Consider the following 15,887-nt stretch of genomic DNA (forward strand, 5'->3'; position numbering starts at 1 on the left):
CATTCCTATCAATTTGTTCAATGCAATAGCGTCACCTTGTATATACCGCATTTAATAGACAGGCTTGTTTTATTATAACTTAAAAAGTTGAATAATAATACCATCTACTAATAAGTTTGAAAGCAAATAAAAATTCAATGGCACATTTTTTAGTTTGCTTGTTGGAGCTAGAATGGGTCAATTACCACTACCTAATATTTTTAATTTAATCAAATCAAAAATTTAATTAAAAATATTCTATAGCAAGTGTCGCATTGGCTATCAGGTTGTCCTCATTGTGACCTAGATTTCGGCAACATGTTTCCTAAGCATGATGATGGGCGGACGAGGTAAATCAAAATTCAAATGAGTCAAGGGAATATCACCGATACAATCTGGCAACACTGTTTTCTAGTCTGTGTTAATTCCTATGCGTAAAAGTACATAACCAATAAGTTGTCAATGATTAAAATTGTACTAAAGTTAATTTAAAAAAAAACTATGTTGTTAAAGTTCAGACCATATTTTAGGAGACTTTTACAAATCAAATTACAATATAAACCCCTATTTCCTACAACATTTTGTAGAATACTAATTCAAAAAACAGGTTTGCCTTGCACTGTTGGATTCTCTATTTTAACGTTGATTGGATTAGAGAAGAAACTGAATGCAGAAGATGAATTAATCATAATGATAAAACATAGCTTACTTTTTATGCAAAGAAATGAGTATGACAAAGCTGAGCAGTTACTTCATGTTGCATTAAGGCAAGCTCAACAAATGCATCATGATGTAGGAATCACTTACATATACGATTTAATGGCTAATTTGGCCTTGCAAAGGGAACGTCTAGATCAGGCAAAGAAGTTATTTGTATCTGTAGCTCAAAGATTGATTTCAAGCGGCGTGCATCAAGATGATTTACGTATTGTTCAGGTCAGTGTTAAACTAGCAAGAGTAAGCCACTTGCAAAAGGAATATGAGACAGCACAACTAGGTTTTGATTGGTGCTTAGAAAGAATAAACAATGAATACTCAAGAAACCCTTCGGAAGAATTAAAGAAACTCTTAGCAATGACTGAGGATTGGTATGGAAGATTATTTGTTGAATGTAAAAAATATGAGAATGGGTTTAATTATATGCTTAGTGCTTATAATAAAATGAAAGAACTAAGTGATGTTGATCCTGAACATATTGCAGTTCAACTGAATGACATAGGTACAGTTTGTGATCAAATGGATCGCGTGGATGATTGTATACTATATGTATCAAAGGCACTGGACCTTGGAAAAACACTTCCAGAAATGGAAGACCTAGGAGCTATTTATGTTAATTTGGGAAGAGCTTACATGAAGAAAAGAATGATAGATAGTGCTCGTCAATATTGTGGGTATGGCTTAAGATTAGCTATATTAAATAAAAATAATGACATTAAACATGAAGCAGCAGAATGTATTGCTGAAATCAAAAATATTGTATTATGAGCATAAATAAATATATAGGTATTATAAATCAATAATATATTTATCTGTTAAAGATATTCTTATTATTTCACTTAATATTCCTAGAACTTATAATATTGTTTCTAGAATGAAACTAATAAAAAAGTATTATTGAGCACTTTCTTTTGTAACACTAAATGGCTCTGAAACAATTTCTGCTTCAGTGTTTGTAATAACAACATCCTTTACTGGGCGATCATTGGCTCCAGTTACAGTCTTCTCAATCTTGCGTACAACATCCTGTCAACAATCAAACCACTTATATCTTTAATCAAGCAAAAATGGTAACTATATCAAAGAATATAAGGTATAAATTGTGTTCAATTCATGTCTTAATCAGTAAATAGGTTATCACAAGTGGGACTTTGCAAATTGAACAATATGATAATTTTTACATGATGATGCATAAACAAATTTATATTAGAACATGAAAAATTTACAATCACAATAATGCTTACCATGCCCTCTATCACTTTTCCAAAAACTACATGCCTACCATCAAGCCATGGGGTCTTAGTGGTAGTAATGAAGAACTGGGAACCATTTGTGTCTTTGCCTGCATTTGCCATAGATAACCATCCAGCACCATAATGCTTCAGCTTAAAGTTTTCATCTTCAAACCTTTCTCCATAGATGCTACGACCTATTAAATTAAATAACAAATAATCAGTACGACAAAAAAAATAGAGTTGACAACTAAATTAAAAAAACTGCTAGTTGTCAAAATGTATTTTTTTAAATATTACAATACTCAAATAAAAAATAGAGTAATGGCTAGTTTATTCATAATTACCTCCAGTTCCATCTCCTTTTGTGAAATCACCACCTTGAATCATGAAGTTATCAATAACTCTGTGGAATTTACTGCCTTTGTAACCTTCTCCCTCAGGTTTTAGGGCTAATTGGTAGAAGTTCTCGGCTGTCTTTGGTACTGTCTTTCCAAAAAGACCAATTGTAACAGTTCCAATAGCTTGCTCCCCAATACTAATATCAAATTTAACCTGTAACAATATATTCATGATATTTAAAAATATAAGGATATTTAAGTGAAGTACAAGGGGGGCAATGTAACGAACAAACAAGGTGACAATAGTATGGTTTAGAATTAATAAAAAAAACTTATGACAGTATTTGTAATAACAAAAAAAACAAAGAAAATGACAACGTATACAAAGCTCTAAGGTACGTCATCATAATTCCTAATTCGCTTTGAGTACGAGGTCACCGACCTTGAAAGCTCCTTTACAATCCTGGGCGATCTTTTAAACATAGTATAGAAATAATTTATACGATACTTTTATTTAGTTATTATAACGATTGCATTTTTATTTTAATGATCTAGTCAATAATTAAACATTAATTAAATTACCTTGTGGGTTACTTTAGGACCCTTTGGAGCTTCATCTGACCAAACAGTAGTGACAATTAATAAAAGGCCAAGGGTTGTAGCTAGAAAACCCATAATTAAAACAATTTTGGTCTTCTTTCTGAGAATTTTTAACTTTTTTTTAAAATTATAATATGTAATATTTACAACTGAATAACCGACAGTGCCACGCTACGTCTAAAATAAAAATGATCGGAAATGTAAAAAAATAATTTGACTGATACCCAGTAACCAAACTCACACAAGGCATCACCCAGTAGCCAATTGCACTTCGACGCGTCAGTTTCAATTTACAGACTACAAAAAGCTAAGTGTAGTATTAGTCCGGTCCATTTAGACCAAAAAATTAGAGAAGTTACATAAAGTCCTAACAAGCTGAATGAATGAATGAATGAACTGAATTGTTCAAAACATAATTATAAACAATGTTTAAAAGTTCCCCATCATTCCTGTGTAAAAAAAATATTCAAGGTCAAAGGTTAAAAAGAGTTTTTCGCGATTTTAAGCAAAACAGTAAGTTTTATCATAAAGGTATCTCGAACAGAAATTGTAGATCATAAAATGATCTATAAAAAATGTACCAATACTTTTTTGAAGTGAAACTTCTTTATCGAGGTATGTGAGAAATTTTGTAAGAAAAATTCACGTTTTTCGGTTACGCGCCATGTTGCTTTTTTTATCGAAGTTTAGTATAGTGACGTAAAGAATATAATGTAATATATGATAATAATAACAACAATATATTAGTTTTGAAGTTTGGTTTGAAATAAGTATAACAATATATTAATTTGAAAGTGATAAAATAAGAAGACTTGTTAAAATTTAAGTGAATTTACAAGAAAGTAATGAAAGTAAATGGAAGTGATTATACATTTCGTTTTATAAATTCAACAGGTATGAGCATGATTTTAATATGTATTTGAGGTTAACCTCACTTTTTGATTGTAAGTATCAGTGAATGTATATAAATCTGTTAAAATTAGCAAGTATTAATAAATATGACTGAAAAAATTGTTTTTCTTAAGGCTTAAACCTTATCTACCCCATTTTCGTGAAGTTGCAAATAGTAGAAAAATGATATGTCGTAAAGAAGTTTCACTTCTTACCTGTGTACTCTGGTACACACACATATTTTTTCTTACAAGCCACTATTTCTGAGATATAACGTTTCAAAAACTTATAAAACTTGTTATCGTCATAATATGCATGAGTACGCTACATATATACATCTAGAGTTGTTATATATATATGAAGACAGATGGAGGTATCGAGTGAGTGAGGCTCGAGGGAGAAGTACACAAGAGAGCGTCATAAGTAAATGGGTTTATAGTATGCATGAATACAGTTTGTGACAAATTAGAAGATATCGCTAATGTTAGGGTGGATCCAAACGAGCAGCATGTTGATGCAAGTGATTCACGAGTAAAAAAAGATGCTAGAGACATACAAAGACTTTTAGAGTGGTTCTCAACGCATGATCCTTTTCCAGAGGTTAACGAAATTGTTTCTAATGCGAGTATAATATTAAATAAAACGCCCTGACAAAGTTATTCCTCTTTTAGCTATGACTAGTTCCATAAAAGTTCATGAAGAAAAAGTACCTATTGACCCTGTAGGTATTATTGTTACAACCCATGGTTATTACTGCAGCATTTCAAGATGTATTAGAAAAATATTTTGAATATGAATTAGCTCCCTCCCTACCTTTTGGTATTTGATGACATCGGGATGCCATTTACGATTGTTTTCAAAAAGTACAATATTGATATTAACAACACTAGTGCGACATACATCATTGACGGAGAATACTTACTACTCCGCGTTGTGTGGGATAGCGAAGAAACATTCAACGTTATCTTAGACAAATACGTTCAATATGTACGTAGACATTTTGGTTCCAGAGTAACTATCGTATTTGATGGCTATGATGATTGCATGATAAATATCAAAGCTGCAAAACAACGTCGTCGAACTTTAGCAACATCTTCATCTTCCGATATTTTATTTGATGAACTTATGACAGTCCCTACCAGTCAACAGAAATTTCCTACAAGTACCCACAACAAGTCTCGGTTCATTTCAATGTTGAAAGAAAAGTTTACAACTGAAAATATATAAGTAAAATAAGTTAATAATGAATGTTTTGTTAAAAATACTAAAAACAAAAAACAAGTTCAATTAGCTTGTCTTCCTCCAACCTCAGTTGCTCACTAACATATTTTTTGAGTATGTTACCAATTATAATTCAAGTGTGGCTTGCTTATCAGCTGGACCTAACAGACTGGGGTTGGAAGTTGGTCAACAATATATAGAGCCAGTTCAAACTTTACTTCCACCTGCGCCGGAAAAACTGCTGAACACTATTTTTTTGCAACTGCAAAAGGGGATGCAGTGCTAAATATGGTTGCAAAAAAGGCAGACTGTTTTGTTCTTTGCAATGGACAAATTGTCAAGGCCGGTCGTGCTCTAATATTGAATCAAAAACAATGGAAGATTCGTTTGATTCCGACGGAGTATCATGCGATACATTGCTATTGACGCAATTTACTTACATCCAAAATGAAGATGAAGAAGAAGTAGCTCAAGAAGAAGAACAAGAATTTGAAACTTACGAATCAGGCGAATGAACATCACCACTTTTTTTTAAATATACATCGCTTTTATCTTTTCCAATCTTTGAAAATTTCCGTTATTTTGCAATAGTTAATTAAACAGGATCACAACTGACTCGTGGAGTAGGCCTATTGGAGAAACCACGTTAAAAAACGCGCTGAGTACGCTACCTTATAGGTGGCGTGGGAACGTGTGCATATTATGACGATAACCACTTTTATAACTTTTTGAATCGTTATGTCTCAGAAACAGTGGCGCGTAAGAAAAAAAGTATTGATACATTTTTTATAGATAATTTTATGATCTACAATTTTTGTCTGAAGTAGGTACCTAACTACTTTTATGATAAAAATTTTAGTTTTGCTGAAAAACGCGAAAAACTCAATTTTTTGACCTTTGACCTTAAATAAAAAAAAAATCATACATGGGAATGATGGGGAACTTTTAAACATTGTTTATAATTATGTTTTGAACAATGTCACTGGTTTTTAGCTTTTTGGGACTTCATGTAACTTCGAATGTCTAAATTGACTGGACTATATCTGAGGATTGAGGAAAAGTATCACATAATATTACTATGTATAAGATAAAATGCAACAGCTACATACCAAAATGCAGAAGGGTAAACTGAAAGATTAATTATTACATCATATACTACACTCGATATAAGTCTCATCGACTACATACCAATACGTTAAATGGCGACTAAACATGCTTTTTAAGAATCGACTTTCTAATTTCTATGGAGACCCGAGTCTGGCCATGTCGGATGCCTAGGTCCTATATATTTATTTAAAAAACGCGGTACAGACTACAATCGCATCCTGACCGAGGCTGTATCGAGTCAGTGCAGCATTTAAAGACGGCACCACACTCTCACGAGGGTCCTCGTTGAGAACCTCGGCATGAGGCTGGACAAGTAGTAGATATTACCTCCTTGTTCTTCAAATTAATAGAAACCATTATTGGCGGCCAGCTCTTGAGGTGTTCTAGACACCATTAACTGATTAGCGATTATCAGTACGGCATTCATCGTGGTAACTTTGCCTTGGTGACATTTTGTGTAACTTATCTGCAGAAGTAAGTCCAAGGGGGAGGCGCTAGCGGTAAGTTGGATATAGCGAAAGCCTTAAATAAGGTATGAGAAGCGCTTGTCTTGAATTGGACTATGGGTTCTCCGATAAATTAAGCTATCTGTACCTACCTACCTAGATCTACACCTTTCTGGCTAATCGGGGCATCAAGGTCGTCATAGGCTGAGGATCGATCGTATAGACTCGTGAACGAGTCTATCACGGCTGTGTCCTATCCCCGACCTTGTTTGTTCTACATATCATGTTGTAACATAGAAAACTTTACTATGTGGTCGACAGCACTACATGCATTATGCATTATAGACAAATATATGTGGACAGCACCTTCCAACAGCACAACTGACCGTTTCTTAAGGCCACGTACCACAGTTTTGTGAAACCAACCAGCTGCTCAGCTGGGAAGTCTAGGGGATACCAGTACACCGCTTAATACACACCACTAGATACAACCAGCGTTCTGAATTCTTCGCCATCAGCCGCCCTTTTATTATTGCAACAGAATGTTCCTGTATGCAATCGTGAGTTTATATTTAGCCGCATTAGCTGCAATGATATCATAAAAACATTTAAACAGCTAAAAATTAAAAAAACTAAAGATCTTTGGGGTGTATCTGTTTTCATTGTACAATCAGTAATCGATGCTATCAGTTCAGAGTTGGCTATAATATTTAATGAATGTATAGATTGTGGAGTCTTTCCAGACCAGATGAAGTTCAGTAAAATCACACCGTTATTCAAAACGGGCAGCACTTCTGACCCCACAAATTTTAGACCCATATCTGTGCTGCCTGCATTGAGTAAAATTTTTGAAAAAATTATTCTAGATCAATTACTGATACATTTTAATAATAATAAACTTATGCATAGCCAGCAGTATGGTTTTACAAGAGGTCGCTCTACAGCCGATGCTGGCCTTAAATTAATTTCCGAGATTTTAAATGCTTGGGAAAATTCTCATGATGCCATTGGAGTTTTTTGCGATTTATCAAAGGCTTTTGACTGTGTCCATCACGAAATCCTTATCAAAAAACTTCAACACTATGGCATTGGCAAAAAAGCGCTAAATCTTATGGAATCATACCTGAGCGATAGAATTCAGAAGGTAAATGTAAATGGAACTATATCACAGGGATCGTCTGTTACGATGGGCGTACCGCAGGGCTCCATACTTGGTCCCTTCTTATTCCTCGTCTATATAAATGACCTACCATTTCTTGTAAAGGAGCTACACGAGATAGTACTGTTTGCTGATGACACTTCGCTTTTATTTAAAGTGAAACGACGAAATCCATCACTTGAGAATGTAAATAGTGCCATCTCCAGTGTGGTTCACTGGTTTAGTACAAATAATCTTAAGTTAAACGAGAAGAAGACAAAATGTATTAAATTTGAAACTACAAATGTAAAAAGTAGTCCTTCTCAAATAATAATTAAAGACGAGGAAATAGACTTTGTTGATAGTGCGGTGTTCTTGGGAATTACCTTAGATAGTAAACTCCAGTGGGGCCAACACATAGAAGGTCTTTCGAATAGGCTAAGTTCTGCAGCGTTCGCAGTGAAAAAGATACGCGATCTTACGGATGAGAACACAGCAAAGCTCGTTTATTTCAGCTATTTTCATAGTATCATGTCATATGGTGTTATTTTGTGGGGTAATGCCGCCGACATTAGTTCGATATTTGTAGTACAAAAACGGGCTATAAGAGCGATCTGTGGGTTGTCCCCACGGGAGTCAGTCCGAAATAAGTTTAAGGAATTAAATATTTTAACTTTGGCAAGTCAATACATTTATGAGAATATTTTGTATGTGCGGAAAAATATAGATATCTTTAAAAAGAATAGTAGCTTCCATAATTATAGTACTCGTAATAAAGACAAAATTAGTGCACCAACCACAAGGCTGCATAAAACGAGTAATTCTTTCCAAGGCAATTGCATACGTTTTTTCAACAAAATCCCTAGTGAGATACAAATATTGTCAATCAATAAATTTAAATCGTACACTAAAGTAAAACTGCTTGCTAAGGCCTATTATAATATAAATGAATACTTAAACGATCATAGTGCTTGGATATAAATTGCTTCAGTATAAATAGGTAACGCGACAGAATCTCTCGGCTGCATTTTCAGACTATGGGGCGATCGTCGACATCTACGACTTTTTTTAAATGTAAAGTGGGAACAAACCGTGATTCATGTGGTATCAAATTATTTCAGTATAATTAGTATTATTACTATTTTCTTGTGTAGCCAAGTGCACATTTCAAGGATCGTCATGCTCACTCAAATGTCATTGCTTGTGGCGGCGTCCATGCGTCGGGTTGTCTCTCTCCCTAAAATATGGCGAGGGGGCCAATGGCTGGCCATGCGTCATACTCGTGAACGGGTGCTACTTGTGGTGACTGGTCGTACTTGAATTCGTGTTTGCGGTGATATTAGTTGTTTATACTACGTCTTTGCGTGTTGTTCTCACGAGTACGTAAGTGCGTGCTCCTATTTCACCATGCCTCCTGCTGATAGAGGTCAAATCTTTGTTTTTAATTTTTTTAATTTTTTATTTTTTATTCTTTATTACTCAATATGTCATATGGAACATGGTGTAGTGGTTGCAGCTCCTTACAAGCATTGTGTAAAAAAAAAAAACTTGGCGATTAAAAAGAGTGGCGGAGAGTTTATTGCCAGTTCTTCTCTTCCGTTCTACGCCCTTGATTTGAGAACTGGCAGTAAATGTAAAATTAAATTCATATAATATTTCTTTTTTTGACGTTCATAAGTGTACATTGTTACCTACATGAATAAATAAATTTTGAATTTGAATTTGAATTTGAATTTAATCTCATCTGAGGATCGGGGTTAAAGTTCTAGTTAATGGCGGCTACTTACAGTCGGTATTACTATAGGTAAAATGTATAGAATGGTTATCTGTGGACTTTTTTTCCTTTACTGTTTTCATTTTGATATATTCTCATTGACAACTGACATTACAGATGTGGTCTGTGATAACATTTATGTTCATTTTATATATTTCAATTTTCACCTTAAAATAAATTAAATTAAACAAAGCGAAAGGAAAACCATTTACGAAGGATAATAATCAAAATATATAATTTTGTATATAATGGTAAAAGATAGCTGACGTTATAATGCAGGGGCTTTTTATTTGATAATTGTGTTATAAGACATTAACTACAAAAATTTACTTGTGGTGCAAGTGATGATTTCTTTTCGAGCCTCGACATAATTTCATAACTATCTAAATGGTCACACTTTAAAAAGTGGCAAAATGTTTAGTAACGGTACTGATTTTCCTCCCGTAAAGGAAGATACATTTTGCAAATATGTATTGTATTACGAGATAAACAACTCAAGGTAAATATGAGATTCGTGTTATGTATACAATCATAATGCAGAAAGTTCGCTACCATTTACTCTTGTTGTTTTATTTTTCAGAGTTCGCATTTGGGATTTAATAATATTAATACCAAATGCGTTATTTGTGCTTTTCTTAGTTGTCAGATTTAACAAAGCTCAGTTAAAACTTCGTGCCACAAGTAGTCCCATATTTCTTACATTTTACACTCTTGTATGGGGAAATGTCATAGTCAGTCTTATAAGATGTGCAGTTTCCATGACAGTAAATGCATCAGTACCTCTTGGAGGTCTGATTGATAAAATTTTATGGGTAACTGTAAGATTCTTCCTTCTTGCAACTGAAATGAGTGTTGTAATTTTTGGACTTGCATTTGGTAAGTTGTTGTTATAATAGAATATTGTATTAAATAAACTTAATAATGTGTATGTAATTAGCTATATAAATATACTGTTTGTTTTACCTTTTTTTGCTACTTTTTATGTTAATGTTAACTAATAATTTTTAGGCCACATGGATAGTCGCAGCAGCATTAGATATGTTCTATTGGCCACATCTCTAATTTCCCTTGCATTTACCGTCACTCAGGGTACACTAGAAATAGTGATGCCAGATGACATGTTCCATATTGATACAAGGGATTATAATCTATTTGGACATGGTGGGATGCTCTTTTGGTTTACATCATCATTGGTTTTTGGGATTATTTACTTCATAATTTTACTTCTACCATGGACACCTTTGCGGGAGTATTTAGCTTTGCCAAGTAAGTATTTGAAATTTTAGTAGCAAATTTTTCTTCATGTTATTTCTCTATATGTATTCTTATTATATATATATATATATATATTCTTCTCATATTTTATAAGAATTTGATAAATCTTTAGATATATAAATTATGTGTTAAGTTGTTTGTCAGCTATGGACTCGTAAAGTACCAAACTGTTATCAATCAAATTTGCAAACCGTTTGCAGTTTGATCTTACTTAAAGAAAGGATTAGCTTACATGTCAATTTATACCGGCAATATTATTTTATTGCAAATATTTGTTTATTATTTGATACAATTCTAACAGATGGCGCTGTGTTAAAAGTACCAACATTTCACATGAGCTATCTACCTTTCGCATAAGTTTTCCTACCATTTCCCTTGAATAGTTTACTATTATGTAATATAACAAAAACCTTAGCCACAGCAACACTTGGCCCAGTCTGCTAGTATTGTTGTTTGTTATAATTTATAATGACTATTCCTATTAATCATCCTTATTTTGTCTCTGTAATTAAATAAAAGATTTTGAATATATTTAAACAAAATATGATTTATAATAATATATAAAAATAAGGTTATATGGATATTTAAAGTCAAGGTCAAAGCATATACTACTTTATTTATGTAGTGGCCAATGAAAATGGTACTAATGAGACAACTTAAGGAAGTTAATGTGACTGTCAAATGATAAGGAAGTATTAATTACTTTTATTGAAAGAAGTAGGTTGAAGTTTTATTTATAATAATAAATAAAACCTCTTTTGGTATGCTTGTTGTTTGTTTTACATAACTTTTAATTTGTGAAAAATAATCCACACTTTTATAACACACATACAAATATTATTATTTCAGCAAAACTCTCATTTTATTTTTACATACTGCTACTGACCCTACTTGATATGACCCAGTCAGTGGGTACCGGGTTACTAATGTGGGGATCTATGCAATCAGGTCTCTGTGTTGTTGATGTTACCACCTGGCTTTACTTTTCACTGTATACACCACTTGTATATCATACATTCTTAAGTGAATTTTTCAGGTGAGTAGTGTACTACAACTAATAAATAGTTATGGTCAAAATCTTTCAATGAAAATCTATTCTAGGGCTTACTCTAACTATTGACATTGATATGATGAATGACAGGTTTGACAAATTAACTTATTTTTCTCATACTTACATATTAAGTTATAAGTATATAAGTTAAGGGTAATCTAATAAACAGGTAGAAATATTCCATTGGTACAAGGCCAGAACGCACCAACTTAGGATTGTAGACAACCTAAGCACTTGACTAAATCTGCTCAAAAATTCCAGTGTCGCACAACCAAGCATAATGTTCTCGTACAAGGCTCAGATGGATGAGCCAATGGACGAAGACCAAGTTTCTTTACCGCATCAACAAAGTTTTAGCTCACTTAAAACGGATTCAGACTACATTTATCAAGTAAGTTAGTCTTAAATGCGAAACTTATAAAACACGAATTTAATGAAGCGTTTTACCCTTTTCATTCAATAAGGACAACAGATCTTAAAAACATGTTATAACTTGAGAGTTGTCCATAAATAATAAAAAGGAGAAGAAACGTCTGTTTATTTCAGCCGACACATAAAAATATATAACAGTAAATATTATTATGTTTTTATACATAGAATAAAGTGGGAACGATAATGTGAGTGCTCCTATTACGCCTGCTGCGCTTTTGTTGATTTGTTTTTTACATTCCACCATAAGTTGCAATTTAAAAGCGTTTTTTTATAAAATAGCCGCTATAACCAAGATATTTCTAACTTAACTGTTATTTTAATAATAGATGCGAGTTTTATTAACATACATAATTGATAATCATTCAATACGTTAGATAATTAACAATTATTTAAATTTATTAAGTAAGCCAGTTTTATTATTTAAAGTGATCAGCTTTTCGTGCCACACGAATGACAGCTGTCATTGAGTTTTGGGGGGAATTCATCTCTATGAAGCAAAAAGGCGGGAAAATCAAGTATATGGCTATCCTTTATTTCCAGAGTAACAGTGTGTATGATAGTACACTGTTTGAAGCAGGCGGGACGACCCCAATGAACCCCGTGTATAGTGCATCCTTACAAAGTCCAGACTCTATTGCATCTGGTCAATCGATAGACTTACAAGCCGGCTTTCCGAACAAAAATATGCTCTCTACATAACAATAAAGATAATTAAATTGTGTAATTACCAGTTGTGTCCAAGGGCTTGCTCATGCTTGCATGAGAAATATATATGTTAAACTAGGGGAACGCCCTTGTTTGTGTCGACGGTAGTAAAAACCGTCTCTTCAGAATTAATTTAGGGCCTACAATTTACCCCAATCAAAAAAGAAATCTCGAAGAGAGATTTATGTATTACCATCCTGGTATACAGTTGGAATGTTTATGTATTGAAAATCATTGAAATTGCTACGCTCTTCTTCATAGAAATAATGCAATTTGTAATAGACTAAAGAATGATAGAAACGTAATTAGATTGTTCATGCGGCAGTTAAAATTTATATAAATTGTGTTCTTTTTTGGGTGAAACTTAGAAAAACATCGACAAATCTCAATTATAAGAAAACATTAAATTGTAGGCCTTAAGCTAAAAGTCAACCTTTTTAAACAGTTTGAGAAATCCGAATGTCGCAATTATCGGCACATACTGGTAAAGTAGTATTGGATCGTGGGGTAGATACATTCTCTAAGCCAAGATTGGAAACCAGGATAAGTGTAAACTATGCCAGTATTTGAATAAATAATCCCTAAAGCATCCAAAGGTTAGAATTAGAATTATTTTCTATATGAAATGATATATTACGAATCTCACGAACAATGTGTCTTAGACTGACACACCATCTCCGCTTTAAGCTAAGTAATGGATCCATCCACACAATTTTCACGTTAGAATAAGATTATTGTAATAATTTTTATAATAGCTAATTTCCAATGCTAGCATAGACGTTGTCATTCTCCTTTGTCTTTATAAAAATGGCAAAACTAAATCAATGGATCCAACAAATGTCTGATCAGGTAAATATAAGACTGTCGCAGTAAAGGCGTTAAATCTGAGAGTTAATTAAATCTCTTAATTAAAGATCGATAATCAAATAATAAAGCAGCATCGAAATAATTTATCTATCTGTCTGACCGAAAGCCAGTGAGTTGATTAATAATGTAAAACAAGATGGCGGTCATGACAGCAGCTGATCACTTTTAGAGTTTTGTTAAGACATTCAATTAACTGTATAATATTAAATTCCTGAACTTTCAATGAATTTTCCCACGGGCAAGTTTTCGAAAGCCAAGTAATAAGTGTTCGAAATTAGCTATAATGCAATATAAAATACAATAATTAGTCAAGTTTTATAAATAAGAAAAAAAAGGTTTCGAATATATAAATTTAAGTACTCGTAAACATTTAAAATATTTTCGGTAATTAATTTTTGCTGGTTAGTTAGTTAGTTAGTTATTTGGTTATAAGTTATTTGGGGTAAACAGTATTTATAATATGTATTTGTGAGATTGTTTGCCTATATTATGATTGAAATAGTAACAAGAATTAGTGAATGCAATATAAATACTTTAAGGTGGAAATAGATTATTAAAGCGCAACGCATATTGTCGTGATCACTTTCAATTCGTGCACTACCAACACGCGATGGCATTATTGATTGAATGTTGCATGAGGATATAAGATACGCAATGTGGGTAAACGAACGAGAAAAAAAATAACTTGGTGTTAGGGTAGAAAAGGGAAATTGTTTATGTACTTTCCTGTTTCTTCCGCTTCCGGGTTATATTTGCCTTAAAGTGCCTATGAATGCGCCAAGCATTCGAAAGCGTTTTATACAATTACTCACAGGTAGCGCCGGAGTTCTCGATATGGCATGTCCTCTCTCCCTCACTCTGTAAATTCCAATAGCGACAGCTAGTACCGATCCTGATCTGCAATTGTTTTTTTTTGCATCCAACAATTTAGTTGCACGTAAAATGTTGGGTTTGTTTTTGAGCACAAAATTATACACATAAGATTCTCAGCCACTAGTAGTAGGACTGTCATGTATAGGTTGATATGGGGAAGAGGGAAGAGCGAGACATTCTGCAATTTCGCTTTTTTCACTCATACAAAGTGAGAGCTGAGCACAGTGGTCGATTACTGGTTGTAGGTTGGGCAAAATTTGTTGCCGACTATCTATAAAGCATCACAAAACTGTCAATAAAATTTTGAGAGCTTTGCTTACTTTTTCTGACAAAAGAGGGGGGGGGGGGGATTATATTAAATCCAAAGATCCGACCCAAAACGCGTCGCGTTTCACGCTTTAAGTATTTTTCCGCCATTGTACTTGTATAAATATTTTTTTCTATTTATTTTACTGTGATGTTTTACCTACTTATTTTTGTTGTTTATTGATTATTTTATGTTTGTATAATGTCAAGATACAGCAAAGCTGTCGTATTTAGGTTGTTCATAAATTAGTCATTTTTAGTGATATCACAGTATGATTAGTTTTGTGCACTTAAAATATATTATTTTTAGTACAGTAAATTTATGGGTGTTTTTTTATGTGCGATTTTAAGAATGTTGACTTTTTTAACAGTATAATAAGCCTTGAAAGCAATATCCGTATGAGTTTGTTTGCAAGCAACTCGCCCCTAAACTAGTTTATTCCCACCAATTTTGGTAGCTAACACATATTTCTTTTGTCTATTTTTGTTCACTTTTGGTTTTTGGTACACCATGTATTTGATAGATCGCGACGAATTTTATGTAATATAGATTGATACGGAATTTGTCAGATGTAGCTAGTCTTAGGTTTTATATATTAAGTGATTAGACACGCTAAAATGATGAGTTTTGAAGCAATAGTTTTATAGTGACTAAAGCTAATTGGTACTTATACATTTCTAACTTAAATATTGAAGTACTCTGACAATTAACATACACAGCATAGTTGTCAATTTAAACCCAAAGTGCCGATTGTCAATTTTTCCTTTATAATGTGATACTGAACATGCTGTATACTTATATACTCATGTAAAACCTTAAATTAAGTGATATTTTTGGTTTAATTTGTAGCTATATTTTTTTGTTATTTTAAACTATATGGAATAAAGTAATGAATTTACAATTACTGTTTTATTATTTGCCCTACTCCTTA

The 15,887-nt window shown here is 33.0% G+C and overlaps 3 protein-coding genes across 3 annotated transcripts; 2 read left to right on the forward strand and 1 right to left on the reverse strand.

The window, feature by feature from the left end:
- The first annotated feature begins 304 nt into the window (after positions 1-304).
- On the forward strand, positions 305-1,661 carry LOC110991496 (tetratricopeptide repeat protein 19 homolog, mitochondrial). The gene has a single exon (XM_022256864.2). The coding sequence runs from the start codon at positions 481-483 to the stop codon at positions 1,462-1,464; it is 984 nt and encodes a 327-aa protein (XP_022112556.2). The 5' UTR covers positions 305-480; the 3' UTR covers positions 1,465-1,661.
- Positions 1,486-3,086, reverse strand: LOC110991498 (peptidyl-prolyl cis-trans isomerase 5). The gene is made up of 4 exons (XM_022256865.2): positions 2,852-3,086; positions 2,276-2,483; positions 1,941-2,125; positions 1,486-1,722 (listed from the first exon to the last, which is right to left on the reverse strand). The coding sequence occupies exons 1-4, from the start codon at positions 2,942-2,944 to the stop codon at positions 1,591-1,593; spliced, it is 618 nt and encodes a 205-aa protein (XP_022112557.1). The 5' UTR covers positions 2,945-3,086; the 3' UTR covers positions 1,486-1,590.
- A 6,478-nt stretch (positions 3,087-9,564) lies between these two features.
- On the forward strand, positions 9,565-15,857 carry LOC110991517 (transmembrane protein adipocyte-associated 1 homolog). Its single transcript, XM_022256889.2, has 6 exons — positions 9,565-9,945; positions 10,027-10,322; positions 10,455-10,712; positions 11,571-11,757; positions 12,034-12,163; positions 12,745-15,857. Exons 1-6 carry the CDS (start codon positions 9,860-9,862, stop codon positions 12,901-12,903), a joined length of 1,116 nt encoding a protein of 371 aa, XP_022112581.2. The 5' UTR covers positions 9,565-9,859; the 3' UTR covers positions 12,904-15,857.
- Positions 15,858-15,887: the final 30 nt, after the last annotated feature.

Source organism: Pieris rapae, chromosome 3, assembly GCF_905147795.1.
Source record: "Pieris rapae chromosome 3, ilPieRapa1.1, whole genome shotgun sequence".
NCBI classification, from domain to species: Eukaryota; Metazoa; Arthropoda; class Insecta; order Lepidoptera; family Pieridae; genus Pieris; species Pieris rapae.